Source organism: Psammomys obesus, unplaced genomic scaffold (genome assembly GCF_907164565.1).
Source record: "Psammomys obesus unplaced genomic scaffold, mPsaObe1.curated_primary_1811, whole genome shotgun sequence".
NCBI lineage: Eukaryota > Metazoa > Chordata > Mammalia > Rodentia > Muridae > Psammomys > Psammomys obesus.
Genome location: NW_026596147.1, coordinates 15,523,019 through 15,543,864, shown reverse-complemented (window position 1 = coordinate 15,543,864; position 20,846 = coordinate 15,523,019). Strand labels below are relative to the sequence as shown.

Here is a 20,846-nt window from a genome sequence, read left to right as displayed (position 1 = left end):
CTCAGAAAGAATCTGTCAAAGTTAGATTTCATTACATGGCATTGTTCTGAACTATCAGATGGATTTTTTATGCCCTACTAATAGAAATTCCTACCATTTATTGAAAAATCATTGTTTATGCCTTTAGTATTTCTATAATAGTTGAAAGGTCTATTACCAACAAATGGCCCTTAGTAGTTCGTTCATGACACTTTCCTGAGGCTATTCCCTAAGTCTTGTTTTCAAATCTCAAGTAAATATACAAGATTAGAATTCCAAATTTCCTTGACCTTACAATAGGCTCCTATGTGATTAAATTTGGCCCACAGATTGTGGTATTCAATAGATATGTCACTTCAGAACTTAACAATCAAATCTCCCACAAATGCCCTCTTCTCCTTTTTCTTGTTTACTGCCTGAAAAATTCTGGTTTGATAACCCTTCTAACCATAAGTATCCTTCTCCCACACCTTGCCTCCATAAGCCTTCCCAACCCTGGTTTTTGGCTTAAAAGAGAAATAATACTATAATGTGACAACCATCAAAATATATGGTTTGTTATGTTTTTCCAGCAATGGGTTGATCTTGAATCACTGAATAAGTGATTCAACAATAGAAGAACCAAGAGTCTAAGTCAGATGCTCCCAATCATGGGTCCATAATGGATTCAAATACTGAACTCTTAAAAAATACCCAAAGTCTATATATTGGGAAAGTATGTCAGTTGATACAGTACTTGCCATGCAAATGTGAGGCTCTGAGTCTGATTCTACAAAACATGCCTGGCTCAGTGGTTTAGGCCTGTAATCACAGTGCTGAAGAGACAGAGACAGGATGGGTACTAGGTTTTTCTGTACTGCCCTTCCTAGCCACATTGCAGAGCCTCAAATTCACTGAGAACCTTATTTCAAAACAGAAGGTGAATGTTGGTCATAGAAGACACTGGATGTTGACCTCAGTCCTCTGTGAACATACATGTGGGCTTATCCCTCCAGATAGTCACATACCTTCATGCATGCCAACACCCAAAAATACACCAACCCTAGGGTCTAATTCAAGCATTTTCAATCTTGGTTGCATATTGGATTCTAGTACTGAACTCTTAAAAATACTAATGTCTGGGCATTAATTTGGATCAACTGGAGCTAGGTCTCTGTGAGGAAGCCAAGCCATTTCAAAAGTTTTTTAGTTGGTTCTGATGTATACTAAGAAGTGGAAACCCTTGCTGTACTGTACACTGAAGCCCACTAGAGGTGGTTCAAACCTAGTATATTTCCTATTCATCAGAGCCAACATAAAGTATGAAACAGTCAACTCATGTCAAAAATTACACACTGAAAACACAGAACTATTGTAGAAAAGTTTTATATATTTTATACATAAGTTATATACATACATGTATATATGTATACATATATATATGCCTCAAATCCCAGCACTTAGGAGGACAGACACAAGAGGATCTCTGTGAGTTCAAGGCTAGTCTAGTTCACAAAGCAAGTCTATGACAGCCAAGGCTACCCAGAGAAACCTTGTCTCGAAAAACCAGTATGTTTATGTGTGTGTGTATAGATATATGTATGTATATGCATGCATACATATGTATGTATATGTAATATTTATATATATTAAGCTCTCCCAATAAATCTGCCTTTAATCTGTAACAGACGTTAGTCTTCTCTTAATTTAAATGTCAGTTTGTTCAGAATCAAGGATTTGAAGAAAATTCAGCTTTCCCTAAGAAACAACTTCCACAATAATATAGAAACTATAGTTTTATGAAGTACAAGTTTACAAACAGCAAAAATTCCCTCAGTTCTATTTTAATATCAAGAACTGAGGTTATATTTTCAAGTAGGCATCAAATTCTACTGCTGAATATTTAATCAAAACATGACATATGAGGTTAGTTAAACTCCTTTTCTATATGCTGTGGGATAAATAGAATGTACATGTCAGTGGAGTCAATTATTCTGTTCTTAAGTTTAACAGTCTAATTCAAAACCATGATCAAAAGCAAATACCAATCCTATTAAACCCTTAGTTCTGCAGTACCTGAGTTATTAATATCACTCTAATAAAATTGGAACTGCAAAAGAAGTTCAGAGGGAAATACAGAAAGAAGAAAATGAATTTTACCTCATAGATTCTGCTAAAAATAAAAGTGATTGTATAATCGTGAACACACTACAAATAGCTTTATTTTACCTGCATTGTTACTTCAAAATCAAGCACAAATAATAAAAACTAAGAATCTCAGTAGCAATGCTATTACCATAAACAGCGATATTAATAGGATTGGTGGTAATATTATACAAGACATCCAGTTCTTGCCTTCAGAATTACAGAGCTGCTCTTGGTAGGTGGCTATGTAGTTTATCACTTAGTTATAATCAGTTGTATTATTTCAACAAATAATAAAACTTATAATAATAAAACTTATATCATTCAGTTTTGAACATCTATCGAGGCTTGTATATTTGGTAAGATGATTTAGTTATGCTTAGAGGGCTATAAATGTGACAAAAGTGATACCCAAAATACAACTATCTCTTTTACTTTCTGAGACAGGTCCCATTATTATCATATATATGTATATGATTTTTCCCTAACTGGAGTATTCTAGTAAATGTATAAATGTTCTCCCAAATCTGCTAGTCACTGCTATGTTTTATTGTTACAAAGCTGCCTTTTCAATATGTCATATAAGTGGGTTGATATCCTTGACTATCTGGCTGTTTTGATTTAACATGTATCTGAGATATATCGATCTTGTGTTAGCCATGTTCTCTTCCTTTTTTCTGTTAAGTAGAATTCCTTTGCATGGCAACCACAAACTCTGTTTATCCATTTACCAATTCAATGAAGCTTGGATCGTTTTCCAATTCTAAATTCTTTGAGTAAAACTATTGTAAATATTTGTCTTAGATTTTGAATGAAAACACCATCCACTTTAGACACAGGGCCCAGAGATGCCAGAGTGGGAACTGATTTGAATACCTTTTCCTTAAAAACAGCCCATTCACGGTAACAGAAGGCATTATGCAAGCTTACAAAGGAGGGAAGCAACCAGCAGTTCTACCCAGCTGTGATAACTGTGAGCCACAACAATGACCAGCACAATAACACTGAGGGAACAGTAGTGGCTTGCATACCTTGGCAGTAACCAACAGCTCCTCTATTGTACTTAGTAACCTCACTGTTCAACAAGAGAGAAGTCTGGTACTGGAAACCTACCCAAATAGCCAGCGCTAGTGATGTCATGACACAAAAGCACATACCTATTATGCCAGTGCTGTCACGGGGAAATAAGAGGTAGAGACCGGAGAATCCTATGAGTGTTGTAGGCCAAAAAAACCTGCAGTATGCATCAATCAACAGCAATAAAAGGCCTGTTTCAAACGAAGTGGAAGGTGGGGACTGACTTAGGTTGTCTTCTAACTAACCTTCACTCTCATGTCTCATACTCATTCATACAATTATGCCTATATACATATACAAACATAACACAAACACAAATTCAGAAAAATGTGTCACCAACACCAAACACATTTGCTGAGGAAGGTTAAATAGCTTATTGGCTAAGAAAATAATGAATTAGACAACATAAAATAAATTTAGTTCCTTAACAAAGAAAGACAACATAACCTTGTTTCTCTGTTACTCTCCTGCAGGAAAGTCTAAACCTTATGATTTTATGACATAAAAAGGATTTATATAGGCAGGAACTGCAATTATTTGTTATTTTTAGCAACATAAAAAACTAGTCTAATCCAGTTTCATTGTAGTAAATTTAAAATAAAAATAAGAGGTCTTCCTAACTTGATGTTTTCTCTAGAAAGTAACTTTAGCAATATTCTTTCAGAATAAGTTTATTGACTAAAAATTGTCCTAAGCCTGTTAAAAACACGGTTTGGTATTTGTTGCCCCTGTGGCCAACTTCAGTGATCTTCCTCTGGTTATTGATGCATATACTTAACTTGGTAGCCTACCACAATGGCATCTAGAATCTTGGCAAGTATTCAGTTTGAAATTAAAAGATTAAGTCCATCAAAAGCCTATTATAAAAACTGGAAATAAGAAGAAAATGAAGGAGTACAAATAATTCCTAGCTTACCAGTTCAGAATTGCACACTGAAAAAAGAATTCCTAATTAACTCTATGAAGTTGTTCTCCTGAACATACTCATTTTCTCCAGGAGATGAAACTTTTTTGTCCTTATATTTCAAAGAGCAAAGAAACTTAATTGAGATGCCGAGAAGATAGTAAGTGGGACTTGTTGCTATGACTTCAACAACTAGCACACAGCTAATCAGCACCCATTGCCAACACTGAAAAGGAGCTGGCTATGTCAGTGCCTTAGCTTTCCTTCTAAAGACTCAGTGATCAAAACTAAAATTTGACCTAGAAGCTGTCATGAGTATAAAGATGCATGACAAAAGATTTGGCAAGTGTTAATAAGAACTGGAAAATAACAACCCACAGTCAGATTTCCCAAACGTTGAGGACAGTCAAGTACAGCAAAAACCAGCCAAGAGCCTAACAGGCAAAGATGATAGCCAGTGTAGCGTGATGGGCACGCTCATTATTCTGATTTGTTGTCAATGTCGAAAGACTGGATGTTTCTCCATACTAAACAGCCAATAAATAAACAGTGAGCTAGAGCCACTGGGACAGAGGATGAAAGCCAGTGACAAAGAAAACAGAAGGACTCAACTTGAGGAAAACAAAAAGCTACTTGTACTTCAATTCTGTAGTTCTTACAGGAAATGGAAGATCAGACAGAAAAATCCTGCTTCCTGGTACAAAGATAAACCCTGTCCATAACTGCATTTGAATTTCATCTGCACATAGCACCACATATTAACATAAGAAGTCAGGGGCAAGCGAAAGAAGCACAATTACAAATATCCAATTAGTTTTTTAATTACCTATTCAGAACGCATTATTTTAATTATGTTGTGCTGTGTTTTGTATTAATCATACTGTTTTGAATCAGTCCCTAACAGAGAAGATAGGAGAGAACTGAATGAGTCTTTCAACCCCAAGGTCTTCTTCAAGCATGCACTATTTGAATTATAAAAGCCAAGAAAGATCTCAGGAGGAGAAAATAGAAAAACAAAAACAAAAAAGTGAGTGGAAGAAGGTTCGAGGATTCTAGCAACCTGAAAATAAGACTGTAAAATTTAAGTTATAAAGAAAAGGAATCCTTCTCTCTTCCCTTCCCGTCAAGTTAATCACATATACTGAACTATTAAGCCCAGTGAAAAAGAATGAACTTTTCACAATATTTAATAATGAACAATCTGTTGATTTGCTACCCTTATGGACACAGAAATATACCATATTTACATACAACTAAAACATTTAAATTTTATATTTATAAACTTATTTTGAACATTATAATATTCTATTAAGTTATACTTAATAATTAAATAGGATAAATTTTTAACTTATGAGTCTTCACATTTCTATATCAGATGTTGTAGATTTCAGATTGTATCATGGCAGTGATCTAGCTAGACTTTAAAATTTGTTTGGAAGTTCTTTTTTTTTGTATTTTATTTTTTTCTTATCAGTTACATTTTATTAACTCTGTATCCCAGCCTTGTCCCGATCCCTCATTCCCTCCCAGTCCCTCCCTCCCTCCCTCCTCTCCACCGTGCCCCTTGCCAAGTCCACTAATAGGGGGGACCTCCTCCCCATTCATCTGATCCTGTTTTATCAGGTATCTTCAGGACTGGCTGCAAAGCCCTCCTCTGTGGCCTAACAGGACTGCTCCTCCCTTGGGGGGTGGGGAGGCCAAAGAGCCAGTCATTGAGTTCCTGTTAGAAATAGTCCTTGTTCCCCTCACTATGGGAAACCAATTGGTTACTGAGCTACCAAGGCTACATCTGAGCAGAGGTTCTAGGTTGCATTCATACATGGTCCTTGGTTGCATGTCAGTCTCAGAAAAGACCCTGTGCCCAGATATCTTTGGTCCTTGTGGAGCTCCTATCCTTTCCTCATCAGACTAACTCCCCTTCTTTCTTATGATTCCCTGTACTCTGCCAAAGGTTTGGTCATGAGTCTTTGCTTTGAAAACACTGCTAGTTAGAGTCTTTCCAATGCGCTCAGTAGACTCCTGTCATACGTTCAATGCACATCCCATCTGTCATTCTAAACGAGGATTGATCATCTTACCCCATGTCCACTCTCTTGATTATCTTTTTTAGGTGTACAGATTTCATTATGTTTATTATATCTTATAGGTCTATATAAGTGAGTATATACCGTGTTTGTCTTGGTAGCACAGTCTTCATAAATAATACTGTCTTCTGTAAAGATCATCATCTAATACATCCTCCATGAAGGATCATGTAAGGTGGCAGTAAGTCGTGGAAGGTCTATAAACTGATGAACACAGCAACTTTGAACAATTGGTCCAATAAAAAGTTTTCCAAATAATTTTATTTAGATACAGGAATGTGGTATAGGGCTTAATAAACTGGCAATTACTAAATTGTGAATTTTTTAGTTTGTGCTTATGATTCCTTCCACTTTCTCATTGGAATGTCAACTTCATCCCTGTCTTATTCTATCCAATTAAGAATGTTTGTGGTTGTCTCTGTCCTCCCTCTCCCCTCTCTCTCTCTCCCTCTGTCTTCCTCTCACTCCCTCACTCTTGCTCTCTCTCACTCTCGCTCTCTTTGTATCTCCCCACTCTTTTCCAACTACTTCCTCTCTCTGTTCCCACTGTTTCTCTCTTTCTCCAGCTCCTTGCCCCCTTTCCCTCTGTCCTCATGGCTCACTCACTATATCTACCCCTTCTCCAGGCCGTCACTCCTCCTTTCCTCCGATACCCAATAAACCTCTTTTATAACAGGGAAAAAAAGAATGTTTGTGATCATACACTTTCTAATATCCATTTTATTTTTTTATTATATTTGTAACCAAATCTGATAGGTAGCCAATTCTCCCAGCAATGCTAAAATTATGATCATGAAAGCAATAGTAGGGAAGGGAATTGAAGGAAAAAAATGGGGAGACCAAGGGAAGAGCAGGCTAGGAAGGAAGGGGAAAAACAAAACAAAATGCAACTGACAAATGTGTTAAGATGCTTTAACGAAACCCATTATTTTATATATTAACTTTAAAAACTAATGATAATTTTTAAAAAGCTGTGTGTTGGCCATATAATCTGTATAGGTTAAAAACCTGGACAGGCTAGTAGGTCTACAGACCTACAGACCAGTAGGTCTGGTAGGGTGGCTATGAAGATGAGAAAAGGTCTAGATTTGGAGTGACAAGGTCGGGAAACAGGAAGGACAAGACACTGCTGGTTAGATGAACCCCTGCTCGGTTCATTGCCAGGGCACTTTTTACTTTGTTTATAAAATTCTGGATAGGGTGTGGTACCACATACCTTTCCGGGGGATGGAAAATTTAGTAGCAAAAACATAGTACTTTTAGAGCAAAAGCTTGGATGAAAGCAAATTCAGATTTGTCCCAGTGCATGAGTACCCCACACCCAAGGCTGTGTTGCTGCTCTTGATGGGCTCTTCCCACACCACTACCTGTTCCACCTCCTAATAAAGTCCCGAGCCATCCTGTACCTCTTCAAAACATTCTTTCATAAAATTCATTATGACTATAACCTCTACAGCTCTCTTTCATTCTTGGCCAGTGTTTTTATTAAACTATCACATTAATCACTATCTCTGCAGCTAGTCTTCAGAATAATCACATGGTTCCCTGTGTGTCCTTATCTTTTTTTTTTTTTTTAATCTCAACAAACAGGCATGCTTTAGTGATGGAAATTATTCTTACTCTCTGGCTCTCATTATGTCACTGTGTTTACCACTAAAGTGAGCATGTGATTTGAGATACTTGCTCCCTTTATGGTCAAGTCAACACTAAAATAAACAAGAAGGGTTGCTATTTTCTGGGAGGAGTACTCTCCTGCTAAGGAGTAGTTGGTTGCCTCATATACAATACTATACACATAATGAGAAATGGATATCAATTAAAGAAACTGTTATAAGATGAATGAAAGTAAGACTAATTTCCCCCGTGGTTTCCATGTCATTTGTATAACTTAAGACATAACTAAGTACAAACCATTCTCTTATTTTCTCTCCAGAGACTTCACATTGAAGTTGCTTTCTGACATAATTAACAAATACAATAATTTTCTCCTTTTTAGCTCTTACTGTATAAGCAAATAATGTTGGAAGGATGGCAGTGATACATACATATAGATATACATCTTATGCATATCTAGTACATAGTTATTCATTCTTTTTGTACTATTTAGTATAGGGACTTAAAAAGGAATGCAATGAACTCCCAACATATTCAATATTGTTATCTTTTCAAAGAGAGACAATAGAGTAGGTTTATTTATTTTATTATCTACTAAATAAAATATGCCTTCAAAATTTTTTGAAAACTTAAGTCCATTTTGACATTTAAAATTTTCTTTATTAAAAAGAACAAATTCAAAATATTATGCCCCAAAAAAGTAAATCAGCAAAGACTTTTATTTTATCTGAAATCATTCCTTAATCTGAACTTTCATATTTAAATAATAACAAAATTATCTCTTTACTTAGCACCTAAGCATTAGGGTTTGATCAGATTACAACTTTACAAACAGAGAGCATTCTCAATGGCTAACACATCATTTCTAGGATTGTAAATTGATTCCTGTACCATTATAATTGCCTTAGGACAGAGGTACTATCTTGTGATCACATATTTAAATGTAAATCAAACAGACAAAATGAAATGCACCAAATCCCCACATATACAAATAGCACCATGCTTCAAAAGCTTGTATTTATTTTAAATACAAATTTACTCATTAAAAAAACCCATCAGGCCAGCGAAATGGCCCACTAGGTAAAGATGTTGCTGTAAAAGCCTGAGGACTTGAACTCGATAATAGCCGGAATCCACATACAAAGATGAAAAGGGAAAACTGACTCCTCAAAATTGGATTCTGCCCTCCACAATAGACCTTGGCATGTGTACCCTCTAGGCACACACCTCATATATGCAGACAATAAAACATTTTTTAAATAAAACTAAAAATATCAACATACTGTATCACATATTAATAAATAATAAAATGCTATCACTATACAAAAATTAATAGTAAACTAATGTTTGCACTGCATAGGTAAAACTGCTAATGTCTTCATGTATTTGGTGTTTTGTTATTTTCAGTTTCGTTTTTTCTTTATCCTCCCTTGTGATATGGATAAAAAAAAATCTAAGGCAGCATAAAAGAAAAATGACAAATCTCATGATGAAGCCTTCAGCTGTTAGAAGGTCAGGATGGAAACCACAGGAAATTCCTAACAATAAAAGATCAGTGTGCTGTGATGAGACATTTTGATGTAATAGAAGCATTATCTTATGCAGGTCTTGTTTTATTTATTATCTTAGTTATTAGTTTGCAATGGTTCAAAGCTGACTGGGGTCTATGGACTTCTTAATTTAAGTCTGGAATTCGTAACTGTGAACCACAGTAGCATAGATCAACATTGTCAGAGACAGGAGAGATGAATGATTGCCTTCTCACACCTCTGACAACTATTTAACCATGATGTGTTTAAAGGGCTGCTGATTCACTTACTACCTTGATTTTAGATTATGTAATCTTCCTACTTACTCTTGCTAATTAATGCATAATTAAATAAATAAAAGCATAAGAGTAATACATATAACATGCTCATTAAAATTGGTCTACTTGAAAAGCCCTCAGGTGCCATCAAACACTTTTATAGATAACTTACTTTTACTTTCAAAACTAAAATGAAAGATCCTGGCCCAGTGGTGCTCATCTTTACTGCTGGCAGGTGGATCTCTGTGGATGCAAGGCTAGGTTAGTATACACAGTGAGTTCCAGGACACCCAGAACTACATCGTGACATATCATCTTGAAAAAAAAAAAGGGGAGGATCAAGTGGGAGAGAAAAAGAACAAGGGGCAAGGGAGGAAATGGGGAGAGACGTCTAAAACTAAAAGCCATTTGAGGTAGTGTGAAAACATAATACAGTAGAAACTTCCTAAAATATATACATATAGGAAGTTGATCTAAGCAAAATCACCAAATAATGGAAGAAACAGGGCCCCAGTTGGACATCACTTGCCACCAAAGGAAGCTTCCAGTCCCAGGACTGGGTTACATCTAATTGCGTTGTTGGCCAAAGGGGTCCTAGAGAACCCTCAAATGACACAGGCTGCTGCCAATATTTTAGATTGTTCTAGAAAATCTGATGGCAAGGCCCCAAGGCTGAATACAACACCTGTAGAACTTAATGGTAATAGAGAAGTCCGGCTGGTGCCTACATAGAGCTTTTGCCCCTTGCACACCCCTACGCACAAACTTTTTGATCTGCCATGGTGTCCTACCTGCAAGATATGCCAATACAATGGTGATGCAAAGCTTGTGGGAGTAGCCAACCAATATCTGGTTTGACTTAAGACCCACTTCACAAGACAGAGACCATACTGGAAAAACAAACTACTCTTAAGGGTGGACTGTGGGTCCAGCAGTAGATGGCAACAGAAAATGGCATCTTTAGAGACTTCCTGTTTCATAATGTTTTATGAGGCATTTTTTCCTTATTTTTTTATTTTATTTTAATTTAAATTTTTTTCTTTCTCTTTTTACCCTACGGTTGGATCTATATAATGGCTTCCACTTAGGTGTTCTTATGGGATTCTTGAGTGTGCATATTAGTGGGTTTCTGCATGATTATCTATTTCTTGTTCCTTCTGGGAGGCTCTTTTTCTTCTGTCCTCTTCTGGCTCTATTTCTTCTATCAAAACAATGTCCTATTTCAATATTCCATCTTTTTATTATGCTGTTATTATTATGTTATGTTAATTTTATTATTATCCCATAGAAACTTGTTTGTTTTATAGTAAAAGACAGAAAGTTTGTGGATCAAGATAGTAAGGGAGGTGTGGAGAAGCTGGGAGAGACAGAGGGACAGAAAACCATAATTAGGATATAGTATGTGAGAAAAAAACATATTTTCAAGAAAATGGGGGAAAAAATCCCTAAAGCTATGTTTGATTTCTCTGGGTTCTTTTTGCTGCACTGAACACTGTAGGTGACTCATTCTAAATGCTTTTCTTCTTTGACTAATTAAATTACCCTAGCTCTTATGTTTTTTTTTTCCAGTAGGTCCTGTAAATTTGCTGTGTAAGTGATAACTTAACAAGGGTCTTCGTCTAGTACTATGTAGTCATATCCCTCTGTAGTTCTGTACAGACACACTAACTCAGTAGTTTACCTTCTTATCCTTTTGGTACCACTATCAAGACTTACTGCGTTACACTCCTCAAACACTGGGTCTTCTGCTTCAGTTGCTTGGTTTATTGGTAAAGAGGGAAGTATTAAACAAATACCTTAAAATTCAGGAAATTTATGACATCTTGGCCAGCTATCTAGACATTGCTGCTTCCAGAATCCAGACCCGACACCAAATAATGAGGAGAAACTACATACTAACAAATAATTGTTAACATCAAAGAGACGTGTGGAGATTAGGCATTGAGGATTCATACAAAATAAGATGGAATTTATTTGTTTTGAGATAATGTTTCACCATGCAACCCTGTAACCATGTAACTTGCATGGAGACCAGACTGGCCTCAATCTCCAAGAGATCTGCCTTCCCATTGCTGGGATAAAAGTTGTGTACCACCACACCTGACCAAAAGATATATTTTAATTGGATATAATGTTGACTTAAAGTGTTTGTGCATTATATTCATAGCTTGACCACATTCTCTTAGCAATGTGTATGCACTTAATAATCCATTGAGCATTGCATTCAAATCTTTTTCAGCATCTCCTCTTTAACTGCAAGTATCTCTTTTGATTATGTATCAGAGAGAAAAAAGAAGGATGAGAGCATATATAGAAAGAGTTAAACCTTAGTGGGTGGTTTCAGTCTGAACACACTGATATTCAAAGACTAGGGGGACAGAAGTAGAGACAGACAGCTGAGCACAAAACAGAAAGTTATATAAACAAAAACAACACCTGCAGCCTGAGACTGGAAGCCATGAGTACTTTCAAGGGAGAAAACTTCAGCAAGCCCTTGGGTGGGAGAACTCCACAATAAGTTTCTCACGAGGAAATAAGGAACAGAAGCTACAATCCCATTTCAGTTGTCCAGGCTAGAGTGTCATGAAATGGAAACCTGAATGTTGCAAAATTGAAATCTTGATAACAAATGTTTAAGTGGTGATGATTATGAATTAATATATTTGATACAAGAAAATGATTAAAATTTGTAATGAGTAGCACAATCAGCTTGGTGAGGAAGAGAAGCATGCTGGATATTTTATTTTCAACACAGCCACACACTTCCTAACTCAAAATTAATTGAACTGAGCATTAAAGCTGCGGGTTGAAGTCTAGAGAACAAGCATTCTAAATATGAATCTCAGGAGTCTGACTCAGGAAGGAGTATTTAATGGACTTTCTGTTATTCTGGTAAAGTTAGAGCTCTTATAACAAAAAGACATATAGATGTAACAAGAGATACTTAATTTTTAGAATACAGTTTAAGTATGTTTCTTAGAAGAAATAGTAAATGAATATTTTAACAAACTAAACGATAATTTCTTTAAATTGTTTAACACTAGATTCATAGTGTGTGTGTGTGTGTGTGTGTGTGTGTGTGTGTGTGTGTGTGTAAAACTAAAGTTTTGATTACTCAAGGTAAATGGTGACTTGTTTGTTTTATTCTGAGTAGTAAGTATATACAGCTTCATATGATATATTACTAATTCCTTTTTTTAAATAGTTGTTAATAGAATGAACTCAACTCAAATAAAACAAATTCAGACACAGCAGAAAGCTAATGTATTAGGATCTCTAAGCTTCTAAGCTGAAATTAATCCTGTCTTTGAATCTAAACAACTAATTTAAAATATGTTTTTTTGTTTTATTTTTAAATTGTCTAGGAAAGAGACCTTTTATTTTAACCACTGTTACAGTTAAAAATAACACAAAGATTTACATAAAGTTTTATGAAGTAGAACTTTACATAGTTAATTTAAGTGCATCTTTTCAAAGAAAAGTATAATCCCAATTAAAACAATCTGATTGGCCTGCTCTTTGATCACCTCCCCCTGAGGGGAGAACAGTCTTATCAGGCCACAATGCAGCCACTTCTGATGTGATCTGTAGACTAAGATCAGAAGGAAGGAGAGGAGGACCTCCCCTATCAGTGGACTTGGGGAGGAGCATGCGTTAAGAAGGGGGAGGGAGGGATACAGAGGGGAGGAGGGAGGGGCTTATGGGGGGAAAAATCTTATTTGGGAATAAAGTGTAATTAATAAAATAAAATAAAATAAAAGTAATATACTCTAGAATAATAAAACAAGCTCCCAAATAAATCATCAATGAGAATTTAATTTTTATGACAAAAAATAGTGAATAGCTTTGCTATTTTATCTGCATTTGACATGAGCTCAGTACTAAGCAAATGACAAATGAAACATTAATTTATAAAGCCTTAGAATTTCACATTTATAATACCCTTAACACTTATAATACCTTTAGAATTTCAGAAAGTAAGAAAGACTAGCTGATTTTATTTCTACCATTTGCAGTAGCGTTTGATCTCAGGATTCAATAATGATATTTCCACCCAAGCACCAATTTCCACACTCAGTGTTTCCCTGTGAAATTTTGGTGTGACTGACTAGGCAGTTTTGCATTTCTAATTAAAGATACAGTTACTTGCAATATGTGTTTCAGAGAAATTTATTTAGGACCCAGTTGTAAATGCAATATGAAGCACATCTATAAGGCATTTGTTTATAGAATGAGATGGAGTAGTCAGCTCTCAGTTCCTGCTTTCCTTCCATCAGCCAGCATGTACTTGATATCAAGATAATAGGCTTGGATTCCTATCCTTCAATTCACCGTCCTGTTGTCTATCTTTATTATCAATAAAATATAGCAGAACTCATGTCCTGGGACACTTCCTTGATGCTAGCTTGTGAGTGACTTAGAACACTCATTTTGGAAGGCTATTCCTTCTAAACCTTCATTATTTTCAGAAAAACCCAAAGATGGCTACAGATGAAACCACAATCAACAGACACTATCAGCTGCCAGTTATTTGTGAGCTATCTCAGATTGCCAATTTGATGAAGCCTTCAGATGGTTAAATACTTGGTTGACATTATACAGTGACAACTCAAGACTGCACATGAGAAGTGATCAGCCAACAGCTCATAGAGCCATGAGAGTTATTGATGGTTTCAATAAACTTGTTTGGAGAATAGTTGATACACAGAAAGAGATACACATGACACTAATTTATCTTTATCTGGCTCACAATGTTATTACATTATTATAATTGTCTAGGGAAAACAACACACTAGAGAGTTAAAATGATACATAAGCACTGTTATCTATTAGTCTGGATTCTACACTCTAGAATCATACCATTATAGGTTATTGTTTTTAAAGAAAATAGTTTGAACTTACCAGATTCACAGGATTTTTCTTTAGCTATTTTTTAGCTATTTTTCTTTAGCTACTGAACAATAATCTGAGCTACATAAAGGTATAGTCCCCCTAATGAAACATAAGAGAATAGAAGATCTTCAAAGATTTCAAACATTGTCTGCTTGATGATGTCTATCTCAAACATTATCCTTAAAGTTTGGTATCAAAAATCCTACCATTGTCTCCTGTGAAGCTTACATATTGTCACAGAATATATTTATTCTCCTTGGTATTCCATTGTATGATCTTGTAGATGTATCTTCCCCCTACCTTTTATCTCTATGTCCAATGTTACTGGGTTTGCTGGACATGTTATTTCAAGACTATGCTAATAATTCAGAAAATCTTTTCCAGTGTATTCTTTGTTTTATATACTGTAGTCAATATATCTTCCTTAAACACTAATATTATCATTAAAACTTTCTATTAAGTCCTATTTTCTATTGTATAATTCTAATTTTTTTTTCCTTTGGGAGATTTTTTCGAAGTTAAGATCAATTTATTGTGATCTTCCTGCCTCCACCTCCTTCAGCAAATCCTACCAGTATGCACACCTAGAAGAGTGGGGAATAGAAGGACCCAGAGGAGACAGGAGCTCCACAAGGAGACCAACAAAGCCAACAAATCTGGGCTCAGAGAGGCCTTCAGAGACTGATTCACCAGAGATCATCCATGGAAATGACCTAGACCCCCTGCTCAGATGTAGCCAAAAGGCAGTTCAGTCTCCATGTGGGTTCCCTAATAAGAGGTGCAGGGGCTGTCTCTGACACTGACTCTTTTTTTTTTGACTCTATGATTATTTCCCCCTGGTAGGATGGCCTCCTCAGGCCACAGAGGAAGAGGATGCAAGTAGTCCTGATGAGACTTGATAGGCTAGGGTCAGATGGTAGGGAAGGAGGAGGACTAGGGGAAGCAGATGGGGGGAGGAGGGAGGAGCTACAATCAGGACAAAAAGTGAATAAACAATAAAAAATCAAAAAATTAAAAAGATCTATTTATTGATTTACTTCACAACTACCTCTTTCCTGTTTTGGAGTCACTTATTCTACATAGAGCATCTCCCTCGTGCCATAGCCTTCATAAAGTGTTCTGTAGTAAGAGATGCCAAAGCACTAAATAATATTTAACACCATTTTAAATAGGAACTAGGTCAATATTTCTAAAGTAGATAGTATAAATTAAATATGTATATATATATACATATACATATATACATATATATATACATATACATATATATATATACACACACACACATGTATAAATGTGTGTTCACATACACACATTTAGGTAGAGCAATGACTAATATGCTTAGGAGAAACTTTTAAATATTCTTGACCTACCTTTCTACTGGACTTTGAAATTCCACATTTGGAGAGCATGAATGGCAGTTAAAGTTAACCTTGAAGCTGAAATATTAATATGCTTCACAAATACTTAGCCCTGCATTTTTTAACATAAACTATTTTTTCTAACCTTTCTTCAGAGAAATTTGAGGAAGGTGTTCATACTTAAGCCATGAACATTGCTGAAGAAGGAAAACCCAATAGAACCCTATCTTAATTTCCCTACTTTGTACAGCCCAATCTTTTATTTTTTTCATTTATTTATTTATTATTTATACAGTATTCTGCCTTCTGTGTGCCTGCAGGCCAGAAGAGGGCACCAGATTTCATTATTAATGGCTATGAACCACCACGTGGTTGCTGGGAATTTAACTAAGGACCTCTGGAAGAGCAGACAGTGCTCTCAACCTCTGGGTCATCTCTCCAGTCCTAATTTCCCTACTTTGTAAAGAACTTGTTTTTTGTTTTGTTTTGTTTGAGAATTAGCAATTTGCTTTATAGATATAATGATTATAAATTATTGAGAGTATTTGATTGACCAATTATTCTCACTCTTTCATAATGGTAGAATAAGGAGTTCTCAATCAATGATTATCATATTCATCCTCACAACACCTTTTTTTGGGGAGAAGGGGGAGGTTTCTGAGAGACAAGGTTTCTCTGTGCAGCACTGGATGTATTGAAACGCACTATGTAAACCAGACTGGCCTTGAACTCAGAGGTCTGCCTACCTCTGGCTCCCATGAGCTGGAATTAAAAGCATGTTCCACAACCTCCCGGCTTAATTTTCAATTATCATGACACCAGGAAAGGTACAGCCTGCTGGGACAGTCCACCATTTTTCCTGAACTGTTTTCTCTCTTATCTATTTCTGACTCATGACTAACAACTTACCACCTGTAAAAAAGAAAGCTATTAAGAGATGAAGTTCTGCTTCTTACATGTAAATTGAAAGGAAGAAAGGGAATATAACCTCAATGATAAAGTATTTTCTCTCTAGTGTCTGTATATTTCCCTCTTCTCTCATTGGTTTTTCTTTGCTGTGGATTGTTTCTCTTAATTTCTATTCTAGGTCCTGGCTTTAGATTCTCACTCTCTGTTTGTGAATACTGATTGCTTGGTTTTGTATTGTTTCTTTCCTAAGCTGTGGTTTCCCCCTTGTTCCTCTACTTCCTGCCTCCCAGTAGGTAACTGATACCCACATGAGTTTTAAGTGACCTCAAATACAAGAGCAAAGTGTAATCCCTTCCTGGCAGAATAGTAGTTTTAAGAACTAAGGTTAAACTCCAAATTATTCCAGAAATGCAGGTAGTAACTCTACACCTTGTTGCAAAGCACATTCTATACTTTTGGTTAGTAACTTATCCATGAGAATCAATGTAAAATCCAGAGTCAATCATTTTCTTTACAGTTTGGAAATACAAACTAGAGAAATAATTAACTTTGAAATGGAAAAACTTAACATTTGATAGCCAGCCAATTCAAGCTTAAGTTAATAAGGTTGAATAATGTCATGGTAAATAATGTCATGTTTTCTAAATCTTAGCATCTTGATGTTTTTAGTAGAGTCAATTACATGATTACATCAAGACAATTATTTTGGCTTTACATTGAAGATGGAGCCCTCTTCTTCAGGTGATATTCTAGTGCAATTGTATGTATTTTTTTAAAGCCTACGTTCTGTAAGGATGGGGAAGCAGTTTGTTTTTCTTTCATAACCTGAAAATATAACTTCCATTTAAGAAAAAAAAAAAAAAAACCTCACTTAGACTCCATTCTGGAGATCATACCAACACTTTTATTCCAATAACTTAAAAAATGAGTCTGTCTAAGACTCTTGCAGGGTCAAGCAAGAAGAGACTATTAATGTCTTGATCACAGCTAACATTCATAGGCAAAAATGTCCTTCGCCTTTTCTGTTTTCTTTTCTTCCAAGTTGGCCAGTGTGTATAAACCAACACTGCTTAGTAGTCAGAGCATCCCCTAACACTGAGCCTGTGGGAATTGAGGAATTTCTACAGGGGCATGTCAGCCCAAAGGGCTCCTTTGCTTTTGGTGAAATCACTTACAACAAAGGACAAGGGAGCGGCGGGGGAGGGGCGGCTAATGGACTTGGACCGGAAGAGGGAGTCCACTGGCGTATGCATAGCACACCCCCTGCTGCTGGTGGGTCCCTAATCAGTAACCGTGGAAATGCAATATTGTGGGAGCACTTTACGCATAAGCTGAACAATCACAGTCGAGTTCCCAGATAATGGGTCACTTCTCCACTTAAGAACTTTTCTCACCCTAAACCACTTCATTCTTATGCTGGATTTGTATCTCCAGGACGGACACTCAGTCTGCTACCCCGCCATCGCACCCCACAACGCTCTTGGAAGTGTGCCAAGCTGCGCCGCTGAACTCCAAAGAAACTAGAGCAAAGCTGAACTGCTCCAAGAGCCACCGTGAAGTGACCCGAGTCACTCAGGGCGTCCTTTCAACTAGATCATTTATTATCAAGATTCTTCCAAGGAAAAGGGAAGTTTTCAACCTCAACTTCAAAACCTCTGTGCAAACCGGCGTTCAGTTTACATAGGGACTAGAAACTCTCCCCAGACCTAGACCTTCTGCAGTGTCTTCGTTCTCAAACCTGTTAAGAACTGAAAGTTTTCTAAGTTGTTGTTGCTCGTGAATCGCTTCAACTTGCACCACAAACCCCTCATCAGACATGCCATAGTGCTGTTCTTGCTGGAATCTGCTTGCTTCTAATCTCTTTTCAAAAATTCTTCAGATACTGTCCAAAGCAATGTACTCTGAAGTCGCAGGCACCCTTAGTACCTTTCTTTGCCTTAGGTACCTTCCTTTCCCTGAGTACCTTTCTTTTGCTGTTTTTTCCTCCATCTCCTCCTTCCCAGAATTAAGCCCAGCGGCAGGCTCTAGGCGGGCGCAGGAGGAAAGCCAGGGGGAGATAGTCGAAAGTATTAGTTCACAAACATTCACTTTCAGTTACAACAGCTTCCCCTTGCCCCTGCGGAGGCCTGAGGAGCCTCGGCACTCACCCATATCCAAGTCTTCCCCCTCCTCCTGAGGTCCCCAGAGATGTGTGAGAGAGCAGGCGCTGCTCGGCGTGCAGTCCACTTGTCCAAACTGCGCCCAGCCTCCAGTGCCACTGACAGCCTGGCCCCTCCCAGCGGAGACAGCCCTGCTGGGCCCAGCAAAATTCCACCGCGCGCAGACCCCTCCCTCTCTCCACCTGCCTCTAGTCATTGAAACCTAGTTCCCTCAGCTTCACAGTGGCCTAGCTCCCAGGGGCCCCCACCATGACCTCTTTCACTTTCTGAAGAGATGCTTTCCACTGCCTCCCTCCTAAATACATTGCCGGCACACACATTCTCACAGCACCTCAAGAGCCCAAGAATTAACCCTTACCCCAAATAATAATGGGATGGGGGAGAGGGGTACTCAGGGGGGAAAAAATATTCCAAAAAAGAAAAAAGAAAATAATTTGAGATCATCCGATGCTGTCTATTTTTTTCTGTTGTCTTTAGTACAATTATTTTTTTCTTAATAAGATGTTAAAAACAAAAGAAAAAATGTCCTTTATACTGAGCAATCTTTTCTATATTAAATGTTTCTTCTTGCAAGATGATGTGACTAAAATCTTAAACACAGACACACACACACACACACACACACACACACACACACTAAGCCAAGCTTACCTGAAAGTAAAGGACAAACAGGCACCTGGACTCGTGTTGGAACTCCACTACACCAGTTGTTCACTGGGATTTGGTTTCTTAATTTGTGAAAATAAACGATCTGGGAAAAAAAAATTACCTCTAACGTTCCTTCAAGCCAAAAGACATAATAATAATTCTATGGGGATTTGGCCCAATTTTTTTTCAAGATTTATCCTGGAGAGGTTATTTTGGTAAGTCCCTAGAGTTTCTTAAGCTTCTGTTTCATGTAGCATACACCCTAAACTGTACAAATTTATAGGAAGAACAAGGGAAGATAAAGCAGACCTGGTTACCAACCTTGAGGAGATTGCTCTCTAATGGTGACAGTAATAAAAGATATATATGCAGTATCTTTAGCAGCAGGAACACATACAGACCATACGATTGAAATGGTTTAGAAACATTTGTTCAGCCATCTCTCCCATAAAGGAAGAGTTATGCTCTTCCCAGGGATATTGCTAATGCATTTCAGTTCAATGGGAGTAGAAAGTCGTTCTTGTGGGAGGGGAAAGGAGTAGTCAATAACAGTTAAAAGTGTTCAACATCTAGTTGAGAAAGACATCATTCTGGAACTGACAAATCTGAATGAAGTGGGATTACTGCAAAGCATGTCATTCATACAGTAGTTCTACATAAATAAATTATGAATTTTGGAGTAATTCAAAAGCTCAGATGTGCAAGTATCCAAGATCTCATTTCAAGATAATATAATTTTAAGAAATTAGAGTTTCTTTAGAATTTCTGTAGAATCCCATCATGATTCTGAAATATTAAATAATGATGACAACATGAAGTGAGTATAACTGCCAGGCAATATTCCCAGGCAATATAAGTAAGAAAAAGTCACAGGTAAGCAGAGATGCTGCAGAGCCGGACCTTAATCAGTTTACTACACTGTAATTGTATCCAGAGAGATTGACAAATGCGTGGTAAAATGGCTGAGTATCCTTTAAACAGAGCATAATTCATAAATGGTTTAAATGTCCCTAAAAAATATGTAAGAATTAAAAAAAAAAAAAACAATTCAAAAAATGGGTTGTGGGGGGCCTGAACAAAAAGTTTGTAAAAGCTGAAATATAAATGACTAGGAAAAGACGTGAGGTGTGCAACATCTTAAGGAGGGAAATGTATATTAAAACTACTTTAAGATTTCTTCTCATTCCTATCAGAATGGCCATCATTAAAAATACAGATGACAACAGATTCTTGTGTGGATGTGGAAATGCAGCACTCAAACACTGCTGCTGGGAATGCAAATGAGGG

General features: G+C 36.8%; 1 protein-coding gene across 1 annotated transcript in view; it reads right to left on the bottom strand.

Annotated features, from left to right (window-relative positions):
* Gpm6a (glycoprotein M6A) overlaps positions 1-18,996 on the bottom strand; it is a 310,213-nt gene extending 291,217 nt beyond the window's left edge. The window contains exon 1 of the mRNA XM_055593583.1: positions 18,900-18,996. Coding sequence (XP_055449558.1) covers positions 18,900-18,903 — 4 coding nt within the window. The 5' untranslated portion in view covers positions 18,904-18,996. The remainder of the gene's footprint in view (positions 1-18,899) is intronic.
* Positions 18,997-20,846: the final 1,850 nt, after the last annotated feature.